This window comes from Salvia hispanica, chromosome 3 (genome assembly GCF_023119035.1).
Source record: "Salvia hispanica cultivar TCC Black 2014 chromosome 3, UniMelb_Shisp_WGS_1.0, whole genome shotgun sequence".
NCBI classification, from domain to species: Eukaryota; Viridiplantae; Streptophyta; class Magnoliopsida; order Lamiales; family Lamiaceae; genus Salvia; species Salvia hispanica.
Window position 1 is genome coordinate 34,134,148 of NC_062967.1, and position 18,417 is coordinate 34,152,564.

The 18,417-nt window shown below is 40.1% G+C and overlaps 2 protein-coding genes across 3 annotated transcripts; both read left to right on the forward strand.

The window, feature by feature from the left end:
• The first annotated feature begins 7,253 nt into the window (after positions 1 to 7,253).
• On the forward strand, positions 7,254 to 9,110 carry LOC125210934 (putative 4-hydroxy-4-methyl-2-oxoglutarate aldolase 2). 2 transcript variants are annotated; one of them, XM_048110579.1, is made up of 2 exons: positions 7,254 to 7,506; positions 8,396 to 9,110. In XM_048110579.1, exon 2 carries the CDS (start codon positions 8,410 to 8,412, stop codon positions 8,908 to 8,910), a length of 501 nt encoding a protein of 166 aa, XP_047966536.1. In that variant the 5' UTR covers positions 7,254 to 7,506; positions 8,396 to 8,409; the 3' UTR covers positions 8,911 to 9,110. The 2 variants fall into 2 exon arrangements, with proteins under 2 accessions (XP_047966536.1, XP_047966535.1); XM_048110578.1 differs by having other exon boundaries at positions 7,256 to 7,480.
• A 534-nt stretch (positions 9,111 to 9,644) lies between these two features.
• On the forward strand, positions 9,645 to 16,826 carry LOC125217151 (protein SHORTAGE IN CHIASMATA 1-like). Its single transcript, XM_048118986.1, has 7 exons — positions 9,645 to 9,962; positions 10,839 to 10,931; positions 11,510 to 11,581; positions 12,078 to 13,391; positions 13,755 to 14,255; positions 14,776 to 16,425; positions 16,499 to 16,826. The coding sequence occupies exons 1-7, from the start codon at positions 9,672 to 9,674 to the stop codon at positions 16,574 to 16,576; spliced, it is 3,999 nt and encodes a 1,332-aa protein (XP_047974943.1). The 5' UTR covers positions 9,645 to 9,671; the 3' UTR covers positions 16,577 to 16,826.
• The last annotated feature ends 1,591 nt before the right edge of the window (positions 16,827 to 18,417 follow it).

Below are 18,417 nucleotides of genomic sequence, written 5' to 3' on the forward strand. Positions count from 1 at the left end.
ATCAATTATTCAGCTGGGAAAATAACGGGAAAGCAAAAATAATTAATATAAAATAACCCAAAAAAAATGACGGGTTGTAATCTCCAAAAACATTTTAGAAAATATATTTGATACTCCCTCCGTCCCGAGATATGTAAACCGTCTTAATCTAATACTCCCTCCGTTCCTTCATAGTTGAGTCATTTTTCCATTTTGGGAAGTTCCCTCGTAGTTAAGTCATTTTCATATATAGTAACTTTTTCCTCTCTCTTATTTTACTCTCTCTTACTTTATTCTCTTTACCTTTTTTTCTCTTACTTTTTTATCTATTTATTTAACACACTCAACATTCATTTCTTAAACTCCGTGCCGAAAAGTTTTGTCTCAACTATGAGGGAACGGAGGGAGTATAAGGTTAAGCTATTGATCTGCTCAAAAACAATCAAGTAATGGCAATTTTGGGGCCACAAAGATCCATTCAGCAGATTTTGTAATAGACATTGGTGACAAAGTGAATGTCCCAATAATCTCACCAGCAACTAGTCCATCTCTATCCCCTCAAGAATCCCCATTCTTCATCAGATCTTCATGGTCCTCTGCTTCTCAAGCCAAAGCAATTGCCGCAATCGTCAACCACTTTGGTTGGAGGGAAGTCGTCTTAGTCTACGAAGACACCAACTACGGGAGTGGCCTTTTGCCTTTCTGTTAAGGACCTTCTCCTTAACTGCGATCTGCAGCGTGTTTGCGGCGATCGAAAAATGTCCCGGCGTCCTTCGTCGGGTCGGCGGAAATAATAGTTTCGTTGTGCGCGGGTTCTTCCCGTCAGGCAACGCGATAACTAGGGTTTGTAGAGAATTCCACAATATGTTGGACAAATAATGAATTTATTGATTTACTGAATGAATGCAAATAATAACCATCTATCCCTATTTATAATACTCAAATACCATACCCTAACTTATTGACCAAGATAACAATTATACGGAAGGATTTGGTGAATCAAAAGATATAACTAAATAATAAGATATAGGATCGTATCAACTCCCCCACGGTTAAAATCCACTCTGTCCTCAAGGTGGAAGACAAGAAGCAACGGCGAGAGTTGAAAGCAAAAGCTTTGGCGAGGCGTCTCCTCGGGATCAAACACATATCGAACGGTTGAATGTCTTCCTTTATCACCTCCAAGAACACTCAAATATGGCGTGTCATTGCACGGAGGGATGAACCACGCATTGACGTCGAGTGATGTCGAACGAAGAACAATACTTGGAACATGGCCATCAATGAAATCCACATAGAAATAGGCAATTATCCTTACACCAGCACCACCTCTCTTAAACCAACAGTTCGCACCATCCGTTGATGACATTTGAGCCACTTTGAACGATGCGATTATCTTCCCCACTTCACCAACAGTACCATTCTCCTCTTTATCTTCTAGCAATGTCTCCTCCTCTTCACCAATCTTCTCATCATATACCCCGACGAGCCATTGCAGCGGCGTATTGTCGGTCTTATCGATCTCTTTTATGACCTCGTCGTTTGGAACATCAAGAATAGAGCCCCCATTGTGAGCAACATTGTTGGGAACATTCTCACCGTCAGTGGCCACGCCCTCATCTCCCTCCTCAGCGTAACACAATAAACGTTGTTTGCACACATGACCTACCACCCATTTTTCGGGACAATAATAGCACAGGCCAAGCCTAGCACGTTCGGCTTTCTCAGCCTGCGAAACACGCACCAGAGGCAGCTTCGACTAATCAGCTACACGCACTGAGCCACCCGACAGCTGCGTCGAGGCTAGGGTGTGTGGTGATGGCTGCTGTGTGGGCGACAGATTCGCCTGACCCCAACCCTCTCTGTTCTGCCATTGGCGGCGCTGAGTGGTCGGCGATTGTGGTTGCGTGTTCTGGGAGTCCGCGAGCTCCAGTGCCAGAGCCATAGCAGCCACTATAGATGATGGCTGATGTAGTTGCAAGCTTTCCTGCATATCAGGTTTGAGGCATGTAACAAAGAGAGTGAATAGCTCAGACTCCGGAATACCTTTTACACGATTCAAATATTTCTCGAATGTATTGTGATAGTCCAACACCGTCCAGGTCTGCGTTAACTTTGCTAGTTGCCCGAAGTAATCCTTGAAACTTTGTCTGTCAAAACGGTGACGCACATCTTCCAGAAAATCTTGCCACGTCACGAAATCGTTATTGGCACAATAATCAAATACCCAATCGGCCGTCGGCTGATCGAATAGCATGACGGCATAATGGAGACGTTGAGCCTCCGACATCATCAGCTGATCAAAATAGTACTGGACCCTCGAGATCCAATTCGACGCATCCGTGCCGTCGAAGCGAGGAGGGCGCATTTCAAACCGTTCCGGCTTGTCGTACGCGGCACCCAGGGACTGGAAACGTTGGGGAAGGTTCCAACAGGATGCTGGTCGGTCGAATGAGTGTTCATTCCCTCTGAATTGATTACGAGGTTGACGAGGCCCCTGTTGATCCCAACCAGTTCCTGCGCGGTGTCGGTTGTCGCGACTCTCCATCCCCCATTCTCGACTTCCAAAATTTGGGTGTCTGGAGCGCACACCTTTATCTCATGAACGTCGACGATGACTATCCTTGTCCTCCAAATCCTCACAATCACTAAACCCGAAAGGCGGATCCGCATCGCGCGCCAAGTACGGTTCCAAGTTCTCAAATTTCCGATCTGTTTCGTCTCTCCACCCCTCCAGCTTATCAAACCGATCCAACAATCGGTCCAATTTGCGACCCACCGGCTCCTCCATGGAGTGATCATCCCCAAGTTTGCCTTCTAAATCACCATCTTCTTCGATTTGGCGGTTAAACCCTCCTTGATCGCAATGGCCAACCCACTGTTGACGGCGCGAGGAAACACCTTGAAAAGGATCGAATCGAGAATTGTTCCAAACCGCTTTACCGTTGTTGGTGAAACGTTTCATGAGTACAAGCACCAATTTGTTAAGGACCTTCTCCTTAACTGCGATCTGCAGCGAAAGTATTCCGGCGGCCTTCGTCGGGTCGGCGGAAATAATAGTTTCGAGTTGTGCGCGGGTTCTTCCCGTCAGGCAACGCGATAACTAGGGTTTGTAGAGAATTCCACAATATGTTGGACAAATAATGAATTTATTGATTTACGAATGAATGCAAATAATAACCATCTATCCCTATTTATAATACTCAAATACTATACCCTAAATAATAAGATATAGGATCGTATCACTTTCCTAGCAGAGGATATGCTCGAGAGCAACGCTCTTGTCTCAAACATGACACCAATCTTCCCTTCCGCTGACAACAACGCCATTCTCGAAAGATTGTTCGAGTTGAAGAGGATGCAGACGAGGGTGTTTGTCGTCCACATGCTCCCACCTGTTGCGTCGCGTTTCTTCAAGATGGCCCGGAGAGTCGAGATGATGGAGGAGGGGTACGCTTGGATCATCGCGGACGCGCTCACCAGCTTGCTGGACTCGGTGGATGCTGAGACTATTGAGGCCATGCAAGGCGTGGTGGGCGTGAAGGCCTGTTCCCCACGGTCCAGTGAAGTTCAGAACTTCACTGGGCGCTGGAGGAAGAGTGATACGAATCCAGGTAGCGCTAAACCAAGGAAAGTGAGGTGAAAGAGGTGACAAAGAGCCAAGCCGCAACTGGGGTCAGATTCGAGCAAAGATTCTCCTATCCATATGATGTCCAAATGCTTGTCAAAGACCACCATTGTCTTCGCCATCGAAAGAGCTTTGTGTGAGTAACTTGCACGCTTCAATCGGAGCTCGGATGAGGAAGTTATAGTCGTTTTACAAAATCCGCGCAGTCCAACAAGCAAAACGCCCGACGACAGTGAAAACGCCCGGGCAAGGCCCCAAAACGCCCGGCCGGGCGTTTTATGTCCGAGAAGACTTCAAAAAGGCGGGATTTTGAATTATTTTTAATGACTTTTCATATTCCAACCCTAGTTTGAGTGACTTTTCATTTCCCAGTTTCCCACATCTATAAATAGGGTCTTTTGTATCTTTTGTAATAGATAAGAGATTAGAGATAAGATTAGACTGAGTTTAGATAAAAGAGTGTCTCCTTTGTGTGAGTCCCTCCCCATGTTGGGTGAGATGAATGTTTGGAAAAATCCATGGCCCGATTATGGTTACTTGGTGGTTGGCCCGGGGTTAGCCACTTGGTAAACTCATAACTAGTACCATGTAGCTAGTGGCGGAGCTTGAGTGAGAGTATACCCTAGGGGTGGAGCTCGAAAGAGTATATCTTTAGTGGCGGAGCTCGAACGAAAGTTTACCCTAGTGTCGTGAAGCTAGCGAGTGAGTCGATTTAAATGGTTGCTTGGATGAAAGTTGCCAAGGGTTTCCATCATCTTTTTAGTAGAGGTCCTTCGGTCTCCAAGAGGTCATTTGTTCACTCCTCAATTTCTTCCATTTCGATCCCCCTCGCCCATTCTATTTTGTTCTATCTTTTTGTCTTAATAGGAAACGAACAGTTTGAATCAGACCGAAAAACCTGACATGGGAAAATGGCAACCGACAATAAAGTCCGTGACATTACACGAATTTTTTAAAGTTCGTTGGAAAAAACGGAATTCATGGAAAGTTGGTGACTTTAAAAGCAGTTACTTAAAAAATTATATATCTTTAATATATTATATTAAAAAATTATAGAAATTATACCAAAATTCTTAATTTTTCATCCTCTATAAATAGAGACCATATTTGCTATAGTTTTGCCAAAAAAAAAATCATCTTTTCTCCTCCTATAATACTCCTTGATTGATATAATTTCATATTTTTTAGCTTCCTTTGTAGAAAAACTAGAAGGACAAAATGCTATTAATTCCATAATAAAAACTGAAGACATAAAACACTAAGTATTAATTATATAATTTAATTTGTTAGTTATTCGAATAAAATCGTAATTTATAATATATTGTAGAGAGCCTACAACTAACAACATCAATTGTAGTAGTAATTATAAAATGTAACTGTGTTTCTTTTTCTTAAAGATTTTTGTTTTTTTTAGTTAACCACATACTCAATTTAAATAGAATTTATAATAAACACATACAAAAAATAATTAAATAAATAGTGTATGAGGTTAATAACAAACTGTAGACAAATTACCCTAAATTACTTTACAAAATAGTCCATTTTGTCACAATCTTCTTCTGGTACTAATCTAAATGAGACAATCTTTTTTTTCTTTTGTTAACTAATTAACTTACTTCTATTTCTTACTTTATCCTCTTATCTCTTCGTTATTTTTTCTCATTTTAAATTTTTACTTTATTTTTTTTCTATTTTATTCTCTTTCTTACTTTATTATAGTTTTTACTTCATTATTAATAATTATCTCTTACGTTAATTTCTCTCATATTTTATTTTTTTACTTTATTTTTTTTTCTATTTTATTCTCCTTCTTACTTTATTATATTTTTTACTTCATTATTAATAATTTAATTAAATGAACATCACTATCTAAGCTTTTTGTGCTAACGTAGATTCGCCTCAATTAGGTCGGGATAGAGGGAGTGAAAGGTAAATAAACTGAATTTTCAAACATATAACTATAAGAGCATCAACAATAGGGGCTAGCGCACCGGCTAGCCGATTCGCGTCGCTAGCTGAACCATTGTAATCGGCCAGCGGCTTTTTCGGCGAAAAAACCGGCGAGCGCTATATATACGCGATTTTAGTTTCATTTTTATTTGCAGCACTTGTTTTAACGAGTTTTCTCTCTCTCTAACTTTATGTACAAGAGCTACATCGAGCAATGGACAACAACAACGAGTCCAGTCCGGCGACGAGCGGGTCTCAGACTCCCACGGTACCCGTGGGGTTTGGATGGGGGCAGATGGGCGGCGGCCAGATGGGCGGTGGGTACAACATGTACCCTTGGCAACAGTTGATGGGATTGATGGCGGGCGGGCAGGCCAGCGGCAGGCAGGCAATGCCAGGGTGGGGAGGTATGACGCAGATGACGCCACAGATGATACAACAGATGATGGGGATGATGCCAGTATGGCAGGGGGGATGCAGCCCGGTATCGTCCCACTCTTGACTTTTTGACGGCTTCGTCTCACACATCGACCCCAGTGGAGACGCAGTTCACTGGGGATGACCGTTTCTCATTACATGAGCTGGGGATCGATATCGGGGAGGCGGACACTGCCGTTCCAGCGGGGGAGTAGGGGGGATCGGGTCGCGCCGAAGAAGAAGAAGAGCAAGGTGGTCGGCGAGTCGTCGCAGCCGGCTGTCGACGACACCACCGCACGGAGGAAGTGGACGGACGATGAGAACGCCGCCCCGTCCAAAGGTGTGGTTGTTTGCTTGCGACGATCCTCTCGGTTGTGAACAACCAGAGGATCGCTACTACGTGGGCTAAGATTGGGAGCAGCCTTGCAAGCAGGTACCGCTCGCATGCAAAGACTTCACCGGAAGCGAGCGCTGGCGCATGCTGAACGTGACGTGGTCATGCTTGGCCTATTTTCTGGGTTGTACGCTAACGCCTTCTCGCATGCGTACTAGCGGGGTGTGATCAGGAGGACCGCGCAGGATGTGGGGCCGAGAGTCCGTTCCCCGGTGTCGGGGAATATAAGGAGCTTCACCTACCGGAACCGCTTATCCGGTGGCCGAAGGACCCGAGAAGTTCGGCGGGGTCGACGCCGGGTGGCCGAAGAAGCAGAGGCTGAACTATTCCGGCGATTACAGCGGCAGCATCGGCGGATCCCACGACCTCCCTCCGGATGCTGAGGAGTTTCCGTCCCCTCCATCGCTTGCTCGCCGCACTAGCCCGGTTGGCCAAAAAAGCTGGCGCAACGGGCAGCGAGGGGATCCTCCCCCCATCGCCCTGTGAGGTCCAATGTACTCCTCAAACGGCGGCGATGAGGAGTAGAGGCGGGGGCTCGTGTGTGGAAGCCCGTTTTTTTTTTTTTTTTTTTTTTTTTTTATATTATGTACTTTTTTTGATCTATGTACCTTTTTTTTTATTTAAATGAAATGAATGAATTTTCCCGTATATGTCTCGTAAATTTAATTTCGTAATTTATCGTAAATTTAATTCTGTAAATATAGTTGTTTTTGAATTATTTTTATTGCGGCTAACCTATTTGCTTAAAATGATAATGTAACAGATGAAATTTTAATGCTGATGATGTGGTAGGGAGAGAGTGGTTAGCCTGTGGCTGACTAAAGCCATTGTGGATGCTTTAAGTAAAAATTTTAGTATTTGATATCATGCGTTGTCACTTTACTGGACCTTTACTTTTATGACCCAAGAAATATCCAATTCCAAATCAATCCCTTCTGCCAAAACCACTCCTCTGTCTATTTGATCCAATCACAACAAGCTAGAGCTACAGAACCAATCAAGCTCGACAAAGAGAAGTTTGAATTTCACAAAAGAGTTAGCTCGGTTCATTGTTTGACTTCAAGCAGTTGCTCAATAGCTCCGACGGCTAAATCGCACCGTAGCACTTCACTGTAATACTCTCCGATCTAAAATATTGGTCTGAATGCTTTGCTTGACTTGAACTCACTATTTGATTTCAACAATTTATCTGCTTCACTGTTATTGCTTATATCTGTTTGTTTGGTTAGTTATCTCATAGTTGCCGTAATTTGACTTGTGAACTAAATAGATATGGATGGTTGTTGATTGAGGATTCCGTTATGCAACTGATGACGTGCGAGCTCAATTAGCTTCATTTCGTCGACGATCTTCTGTCTATACGTGTTAATAAAAAGAATTTTAGTCTTAATCTAAAGGCAGAAATGATAGCTGAAATGTGATAGTAGATCCATGTCTGTTGTCTAGTTGATTCATTTGTTAGTTACTGCTATAATTCATCTATTTGCTGGATACAAGCAAATTCAGATCAATGCATAAGACAATTTTGGGCTCTAGAGTCTGGTGAGATAGACACGAGGATGTGTTTTATCGATTTCAATTCCATCAAGTTAATTGTTTGCTTTTCCCTAGTTATTCATTATGTACTGGGTCTGTATGTAGTCTGAGAATGCACCTTTGACACTCTGACATATCATATGTTTGGCTTGATTGTGCCTTTGAATTTGGTTTTCCACATCTACATATTGATACTTCAAGCCAGGAAAATAGGTTACTAATTTTTCAGAATTGCAGGTGCTTGATTTTGGCTCTATATTAGTGCAAAAAGTAGTCCAGTCGTATGTATGAACTAACACGAAACAATATACTTTGTCTTCTACATTTTTTGAAGATCTATTCATGATATGGAATGATTGTATTTGCTGTTTTAATGAGTATCTCAACTACTTTTTTTGGCTTTACTGAATGGATTACTTGTGCTCTTCGCTTCGAATCAATGTTGGTAGACAATTGTATAATCATTAACAGTGGTGTGTCCTTTTCTGAAGGTTATTAATCTAGGATGGCCTTGGTCACAACAGCTGAAGTGTGTGATACAAACCCACAGCTTATAGTGAGTGGTGAGCTCCGGGCACTCCATCCAGTTTTCCAGATTTATGGTAGGAGGCAAGTGTTCTCCGGCCCAGTTGTTACCCTCAAAGTGTTTGAAGATAATGTTTTGGTGCGAGAGTTTCTTGAGGAGAAGGGCAATGGAAGGGTTCTTGTTGTTGATGGAGGTGGTAGTTTGAGATGCGCGATACTGGGTGGTAACCCAGTTGTACAAGCTCAGAATAATGGATGGGCTGGTATAATAGTCAATGGTTGCATTAGGGATGCAGATGAAATTAATGGTTGTGACATCGGGGTGAGAGCTCTGGCCTCACACCCGATGAAAGCTAATAAGAAAGGGGTCGGAGAAAAGCATGTTCCTGTAAACATTGCTGGGACCAGAATCTGTGATGGAGAGTGGATGTATGTGGACACTGATGGTATTTTGGTCTCTAAAACAGAGCTGTCGGTTTGATAACGTCTCTCTTCTGCTCGACTGACAGGAGAGGTTTTGTGATATGTATTGTTTGATAGTACTGTTTATGATTCTACTCTCTTCTCTTCAGTTCATGAGGAACTTATAATTATTGTCTGTACTGTAATATTTATGCTTGTGTTTTGAACTTGCCATTCTAGTATCCATTTAAGTTGTATGCTATTCACTTTATATCTGTATCTGATTGTTTTCTTGAATAGTCATTTCATCTCTTTATGCTATTTTCACTTGTGTCAAAATCTTTGCAGCAGAAACAGAATCAAGGTGTGAATGAGGTTGATTTCGAAACTCACTAAACTATATGAACATATGAAAATTGTATCCATTGAATGTTTCAAAGAAAAATATGTATTGTACTCCATCCGTTCATCAACAGAGGATCACAATTTCTTTTTCTCATTGTTTTCGGACATCAAATCTACTAAGCACTCGTCCGGTTTCCACTATTGCTTATAAATAGATGCCGTATTTATTCTTATATTTTGCTCGTGTATTATCTTGTCTAACAAATTGATCGTCATCTAATTGTATTATATCGTCACTAAATTAAAGCAACCCGAGCAAAATACATAAATATAAAACGATTTCATTCCCAAAAGTTGCACTGTACATAACCGTAGGGTATGCTGACTGGACAGAATCCGCGAATAACATTTCATTTTCCCATATTACCGCCAAAACACGTAATTCTAGCGTCAAAACTGTCAGATATTTCAGCTCTCTTATTCATTACTCACACGATGCGCACTCGCTTCCTCGCCGCAGCCGTGACGGCCGTCACTGATCCGGTCGAAACCCCAGGCTTCTACCACCTGCCTCTTCCGCATCTTACTCCTCCAAAATTTTCCTCGTTTTCAACAAATTCTGCACACTCTTTCGATGAAATCCCCTTTTTTGGAGTATCTCGCGAAATCGATAAGCTGCCGATCGACGACGCTCTCTCAATATTCTTGGCTGACGTTGTCCCTCACTTCGTCTGCGATGCAGATATTCAGCAACCTCAAATTGATAGCAACACTGAAAGATATGAGGTTAATTATATGTTTTGATAGCTGATTAGTTTAGCTCTTCCTCTATTTAGTTTTTTTTTGTGTGATCGCTTATGCTTATGCTTAGCTATATGTGAAAACGATGGTGATTTGATGTGCAATGCCAAGCTAGAAGTGATTGACGAAGTTTACCTCTCTCTGTAGATATACGCGAGCTATTTGTTTTAATCTTATGTTGTTGCGAGTCCAGCTTTAGTTCTGGTGAAATTATACACTTCTTCAACAATATTTTTACAGTAATTTGAGGTGAAACTTATATTGGCTGAACTGTTTATCATATAATCACCATCGAACAAGGGAAATGAATTATGAAAACATTTTTCCTGTTTTATTGTCGGTAGTGATTGTTATGACCTGGAGTCATGTTCGCTAGACAATTGGCTTTTTTGATTATTAAATTTCGTTCCAAGTGTATCTGTCCAATCTCTGGCTGCAACACCAGTTTGACTCTCTTAAAATTGCTTGCCTTCACCCTTAGTTTCTATCATTTGTGTGATTCTCTTCTTCTGTTCAGCTTGAGACTCATCACATTTATATTTCTCTGCAATCTTATCAGATATTCCCCTTAGATGAGTTGGTCCTCTTCATTAGTATGACCCATACTTAGATGTGGACATTGCTATATTCTGTCCCTTAAAAATTCGACTGCATATTCAGTTCATATATATAAACATATTTTTCCTTTCTCCTTTGAGTAATCATCTCTATAAAAATAAAAGTGTAAAATACGAAAAAAAATTTACTGTCAAAACTTGTGCAAACTAACTCCAGAGGAGAATAAATATTAATCATGGTGAGAAATAACTAGACAGGTTATATATTGTGATACTAATTTGGTTTTACCTCATTGTAATTCAGGACAATGATGGACCAATTCCTGGTAATAAAGGCGGAGAGGAACCTATTGTGCGATTTGAAATTCCAGAGATGGATATGGCCTTGCTTCCATCTGTAAGGCTTCTTCCTGATTCTGAAGATATTCATTAACTTTCTGTTATTCATTTATGACTTATGAGCAATGCATTTGATTCTGAATCACTTTGTACCGTTGGTCCCATATTATATATCGACACAGGACATAGCAGTGCCATCCATGGCTGGAAAAAAACACATGTTTGATGATGTTACCTATGGTCAAGCTTTACTGTCCTTAAACATGTGGAATATATAAAAAATGTTCTGAACCATGATGTGTTGGCGCAAACGTCTATGCCCAAAAAATTTCATTTCTTGCGCATGTCTTCTCGTTTTTCTTTGTGAGTCTATACAAGCTTTATCAGCAGAATGAACATTCGAAAATCAAATCAACAGGCGTATTGACAACCTGAAAAATGCCTTTCCGATTGCAATTGTTTCCTATATCTCCAGAAATATTTTATTAAGTGGATGCTTGCATGCATGAGTATGTGTGCGTGTGTATTGCTTGTCAGGGTTTAAACCTGATAGTTCTGTGTCTGCTGTATCCGTTCTGTGCATCATTGATATTAAAATTCAGTGAGATCTCTCTATTATTCTTCCTGTATTGGCAGGAAAATTCTGCCCATTCCCAAATCGAGCACATGGATATTTTCTCTGAGGTTCCAGATGCTGAATATGCAGAGGTTAGTTCCTTGGCTTATCTTGCCATCTTTATAATATTACCCACATAAGTTTTCAAGAATTAAGAATGAACGAGTCTTTCTTTTTTAAGCTTCCAGACTTTGCTCAACTTGATTAAACATGTTATGCTACTTGACAAGCTCTTGGCGGTAATTAAAGAGTATCTTCTCAAATCATTATGTTTGTTTTGGAAGGGCCTACTGAAATGATACCATAGATAATAAAGATAGTGACATGCATACATTCATCTAATCTTCAATGATTGTCATGGTCTTTGAAGTATCACTGTTATCCTTCTAGTTTGATTTTCTTTGTTCATACAATTTGCAATTGTTAGATAGTGCTATGCAGTCTATATCAATCTTCTGACTGTTTAACATGCATCGGTAGAAGATAAAATCATTTCCTGTTATGTTTTAAATAGCTGGTTCCTAGTATGTTCCAGTTTATGTTTTCTATGAAGAATATATTTGTTAAGCTCTAAACTGAAATTTGCAGGACCTGCTAAATTCTGAGTTTGTACTGCATGACCTGGCTGAGATTCAACAGTTACTTTATATAGTTGATGACATAAGTATAGAAAACTTAACAGAGCAAAAGGCTGATATGCTGGAAGATGCTGATTCTGTTCATGGAAAACATCATTCTTATAACATCAAATTTCCTGAATTTGAAGTGGATATGGAAAGCCTGGGTGTTATTGGAAGAATACTTATGATAGAAGAAGTTTTGAGTTTTGAAAATATTGAAAAGAGGCAGGTGATGCAAGAAGATAATAACAAAGAGCTTTTGGGTTCTATGGAGTCTGACTTGATAAACTATATGTTCCATCATTCTGAAAAACTAAATTGCCTTGAAGGAACAAATTTGTCATCAGAAGTGGACTGCATAAGAATTATTGAACTGTCACATAACCAGCAGTACCCAATGCTCTGTGGGGATGCAGATGGCTTTTCAATTTGGTCAGTGGAGCCAACTCCATTTGATGAGTTTATGTTTATTGATTTGGATCTGTATAGTTTCTGTGAGGTGCGTTCAGATTCAGCAAAGAAGATTGAATGTGAAACATGTGAACACATGTTTGGAGAAGCCATGAACTTTACAAGTTTTAGCCAATTGGTTGTTTGCCATGAGCTTACTCTTCTGGATGACACTTTTAAATCTCTGCCGGTGCCTATTATTTCAGATCATGAAAATTCTAGTTCACTACGAACACTGATTGAGAATTTATTGGCCCAGTCTGATTGGCAGTGTTCATCAGCATCTGATGATCTATATCTAGATTGGGATTTTCTTGGAGAAAGCGATTGTGAATCAGCAAAATATTCTTCATGTTGGAAATTGTTGTGGGATATAGACACTTACAGCATTGACATTGATATGTGCTCAAATGATAGTGGAATAGTGATCTTGAATTTTATTCTATCAGAAGACCATTCTAGTAATTCTAGTAAACCAAACCCAGAAAAGGACACAGAAATTTTAGAGTTATCTTGTTCTGATGTCTCTATACCTCATTCCTCTGGTACGGTAGAGTTAAGTAGCTTGAAGAATCGAGGCGATGGAAAACGAAAGAAAGATGATATCTTATTGAAAATTGGTGTTGAGAAGGTTCGATTGTTTGGTGAATCAATGACAAGTGATCTTGAATTTTTCCTCAACCCCCGTAACTATGTTCTAGGAAAAGAAAATATACCTGCAGATAAGCCAGTTACCAAAACTTTGAGTCAAGGGTGTATGTTTAGTGGTGATTCTGCCGCTGCTAGTTCTACCACTTTTGTACAGCAGAGCTTGAATGTAGAGGAACATGAGGTAAGTTTGTCTAATAATATATGACTATAATTGATTATTTGGGATTGGAAAAAATCTCAGGAACGTATTTACTGACTCACTTGGTGAATTCTTAAAATCTAGTGATAAAATCCATCATCTTGTTGAGTTTTAAAATTTTTAATGAAATTTAATTATATTATATCATATAGTTGGTTTTGTCCTAATTGCTCAGCCTTTTCAAGGTTTTCATTTTGTGCATCTGTACGTTTGAACTATTCAAATAGCTGAAGTACAAGTCATGTTACAAATTTGCAATGATTTTAATGAATAATAAGTCACTCACTATGAAGACTTTGTTCGTTTTGTTGTTTTACTGTTGTTCTTATTGGAACACCATACCAGGAAAGAGGCTTGGATTTGGCATCAGCTCCGGAGGGGTGCAAACTGAAGTTGGAAGAGCTATTAAATGCTGTACCTGTCAAGAAAACCTATGGAAATGTACCCATGGAAGCTGTAAATGATGCTGAAGTCAGCAATATGATACCTGTTCGATCCATGTCAGAATCAAAGCAAAGTCTTTCTTGCATGCCTTTTGGCCCCAACGCAGTTATAATAGTGAACACCAGAAATTTCAATGAAGAAATGGTAATTTCCAGGAGAACCACATACCAGAGGATTCTTGAAATCGAACAAGAAGGAGCACAAGTTGTAGAACGCGATATAGGTCTTCCAGTTGATGTAATTGTAAGTTCTGGAATTTGTCTCACGTGGTATGACTGCAAAAATATTGGAAAGAAAGCTTCAGCGCCAGACGAGGCCTTTTCAAGCTTACCCTTATGCATTGAAAGTGTTGCAGCGAGTATTTTGACATCCTTGAGTTTTGCTTTCAGTTGCTGCATCCTGGTAATTACAACTGAAAGTTTTAAGATTATTAAAGATATTTGTTGGTGCCTTTTCTTTTTTTATTCTGATTCTTCAGTCATTTATATACCTCCTTTGGTGGTGAGTATGTGGTGTAAAAGGTGATTATCATGTATTAGGCGGGAATCACTTTCTTATAGCATGCTTTATGCAGTTCAAACTCAGTCATATTGATAAAATACACATGCGAAAAATTATAATCTTTTGAAGTTTGCTCATTCATCTTATTATAATCTTTTGAAGTTTGCTTACTCTGTTTGACAAACCCCAAAAAAGCATTTGTCATTACCGTCTTAAATCCATCATTGCTATGATTTTGGACTTAAAATGTTTTAGGATGAAATATTATATGATTGTTGGAATAGAAGGGTAAAAATGCAGCGTTCTGGAATCAGCATTTACCTTACTGCACTGTTTCCTGATTAGATCTGGCCAAACCTTCACCAAGACTCTCAGTACTTTTGTATGTCCATGACTGCGTGCTTCATTTAAATCATTGCAGATATTTGAAGGAGAAAGCAGTTTTCTTGGAAGCATTATGGAATCATCAGACGAACTCTATGCAGCAGCTGCAAGCTTAGGAATTGATATACAGCTCTTTTGCTCATATTCACATGAGATGACTGAAGAAATTATATTGTCCTGCATCAATGCTGCGACAAAGTTGAGAATGGGTCTCTATCCGAAAATGCCCGACTCAGAAAGCCTGGCAGAATCTTTTCTTACCGCTTTTCCTTCTATTAATCCTCTCTCAGCTCATGCGATATTGTCCTCAGACGTTCGACTTGGGAACCTTTTCGAACTGTCAAATGGGTCCAAAATGGGCGCTCTTCAGAAATATCATATTCCTGATGAAAGCATAGCTTTGCTCAGTGTAGCAAGCAAATACGGAGAGCGGGAAGATTCTAAATCAGGAATGACTGATTGTTCCTCCTCACTATCACTTCCAGACTCAGGAAATGCTCGAGTTAAAAGTGCATCTGAGAGAAAGAAACCTAAATACACACACAACCTAAATGCTGATCAGCCTTTAAATGACTTGTTTGCTGTGGATCTAGGAAAATCACTTCCTGATTTTGAACTTGATCTCCCTAAAGTATCAGTATCGGATGATTCCTGGCTGTCAAGAAGGGCTGAGATATCTAAAGCGGAGGAGTTCAGTTTATCTTACAATGATGAATCACTGTTTCATAGTCAGGATATTGATCTTGATGTGATGAGGTCTTCTGCGGCTGGCATGATGGAGCCTGTTGATAAGTCAAGCCTTTATGACTTTGCGTTGCCAAAAGGTCTTCAAATATCCGATGAGAGTGAGAATGCCTGGGTGCCTCCAATTGAAATAGATTGCTGTCCAAGCTGGAGATCAACCACCACAATAAACAATGACTTGAGCAGACGAAGTGTGAAACTAAATGGGATTCGGCAGGGTGATTCTACTGGTGAAGTTATCAATTTAGAGGATAGTGCAGCATTTGGAAAAGATTTCTTTATTGCAACCACCAGTAGCTTTTCACCTACTCTGCTTGACAATGAGAATGAATATTCTGCAAGAAACTCTGGAATGAATAAACGGCCTTCCAGCGCAATCAATCTTCCCAAATTTACTAATCCTACTGAGTTGCAGTCTGGCTCTGGTGCTTGGCTTTCCAAAAATAATAGGAGACATACCTTGAGGGATGAAATCAGACCAAATAATATCATTAACAGAAACAATACTTCTATGAAACAAAAAGAGCTGGAAAAGGATATGATGAAAAGAAATTCACAAAATCCCTACAAGTATTTTCAAGAAAAGGGAAGTTTTGATAGCACACCATTCTCAAATGCTCTTCACTCCACTCAGCCTCAAGGATCGCCCTGGACTATTGAATTCCTTAACAGAGTAAGGGAAAAGAGTAGAATGCATAAGCAATCTGCTTCATATGACTTACCCTCTCAATATCTGGGTTCCTCTGGGAACATATCCAAAGTTACTAAAAGAAGAAGTCCCTCAATTCTTGAATTCTACAAGTATGAAGGGGGTGGTACCCCACAGAAAATAGTTCAAGAGAAGAGACTGAAGAGATTTTCACAAGGAGTAAACTCATTGAAGACTAAGAAGGCTTCTGCTTCAGGTCCTTCGTCAACTCCAGCTGATAAGAAAGCAAGACGGGTATACAAATGAAATCCTTTGTACTAGTTTGGATTGTTTTCTTTTGCATCTTAATTAGTTTGATTAACTGCAGACACTATCTTTCTCGACATATGGAAGTGCTGGGCAAAGTAAGCTCATTTGGAGGGATAATGATTACCAACCCACATAAAGAAACCCATAGCATCAAGTATGGTCTCTGTAGATTTTATAAAAAACTAAAGGGTTGTTGACTGTAATGTTGATTCTGGTGATGTTGCAGCTAGATGATGACTTGAGTATACTTGCTATCAGTGTTAGGAATTGGGATCACATGTATTTTCTTTCATTATGAGAGCAGGAGTATAAGTATGACAGATGTTCTGTAAATGTAGTATCAAAAGAATTTAATGAATGAACTAAGGATTCTGTTAGCATATCAACAGCTGGCTACCAGTGCCCTCTAGGAAGAAAGAAGGAAGAATAAAGCAACATATTAGAGCCTAAGAAGATAAATAAAATACGGAATTAGTTAAGGGAAGTTATAACTGACTATGAATTAGATGAGCTGAGAAGACAGTTATCCACAAATTAGTTAGAATAAATATCAATGTTGTCACTCTTTGTATGCTATCTGAGTTGAATGTGATGAAACCTGTCCGGTGAGAGCTTGGTTTATCCTTGCGTCATGTGTGAGTTTTGTGTTCATAGAATGAGTATTCTTTGTTCTTAGCGTGAGTTTTCTTTGAGATTTTCAATCTCTATAAATTGGATCAAGAGTCTCTAGTCCTTGGTGACGGCGAAGAAGATACAACCATTTGAATGGGAGGGGAGGTAGGAATTGAATACCATGATCTAGACCAGAAGTATGGGGCAAGCGACAACAATCGGAGGCTCGATTTGAAAAAATTGGTTCAGTTACTTTAACATATTAGCTTGCTGAATCAGGGGAAAACTGCAGAACGGTGGAGGTGGAATCCAGCCGTGGATCACAGAAGTAGAAGAAGAGGATCCACTTGCCAATCTAATGAATCTCAAACAGGTATCAACTCTTCAAACTTTTTAAAACCCCTTCTTGTCGAAAAAATGGTGTCCCGACTCTTCTATAAATCAGTGGTAACCCTCTCTCCTCATAATGCCTTTTAAGGGGGTGAGTAACCCATTTCTAGCAGAACTTATATTAATGCTTTTGCCGAGTTATATCCTAGGGCTGGAACAGAAGAAGATCAAGCACAACGTCTGTTCTTGTCTGGCTTAGTAGATGATTTGCAGACACCGGTCCGGATGTTTAAACCAACTACCCTAGCCAATGCATACGCCCCTTCAAGCTCCAAGAGTTCACATTGACCGGCGTATTACCTGGATTTTATGAGAGTGATGTGCGGCCTAGAGAGACAGTGGATGAAGATTTAGATTCTTCCATGGAGACAACACAGAAGTGTATATGGTGGAAGCAGAGCCAGATATTGAGCATGATAAGTGGCTGGATGAAGCTCTAGAGGAATCCATTGCAGAATCCTTCCTTCATCATGGTTTTATCAATTATTGATACATCTGTAGACACCTTTTCCTCAAGACCTTGGCAAGCTCCTGGAACTGCATGGAACGGAATTGCATATTCAGCTACAAAGTTTGCTGATAGGTGGATCATAGTTGACAAGAACTGCAATGGTTGTGGAGATGAAAATCTCTTATTTGGAGTAATTTCAATTGATAGGTGCTTCTGTATTGATGGATGTCCAGAAAAGTTGGCGAAAATCGGCATATGTAGGAGAAGGTTGGTCAAGATGACATCAAGATAAGTTCCCTATATTCAGTCATTAATGGAGTTGAACACTTGTTTTTGTTCTAATTTACAGCCCGAGCCCTTGTAAGATTTTGGTCCTTATCAGATCTTGAACACAATCTGGACAATGGCTTACAAACTCCCTCTACCATAGGACGCACAAATTGCTTTTAATACTGCTCCTTGTCCTTTTTATATCAAGTTGATCTCCATTACTTCTATTTCTTTCTATCTGGGTTTCTCCATAA

Coding starts and splice junctions, on each gene's coding strand:
- LOC125210934 (XM_048110579.1), top strand. CDS start 8,410: ATGGCCTTGGTCACAACAGCTGAAGTGTGTGATACAAACCCACAGCTT.
- LOC125217151 (XM_048118986.1), top strand. CDS start 9,672: ATGCGCACTCGCTTCCTCGCCGCAGCCGTGACGGCCGTCACTGATCCG. Junction 9,963..10,838: donor GCAACACTGAAAGATATGAG/GTTAATTATATG, acceptor ATTGTAATTCAG/GACAATGATGGACCAATTCC. Junction 14,256..14,775: donor CTTTCAGTTGCTGCATCCTG/GTAATTACAACT, acceptor AAATCATTGCAG/ATATTTGAAGGAGAAAGCAG.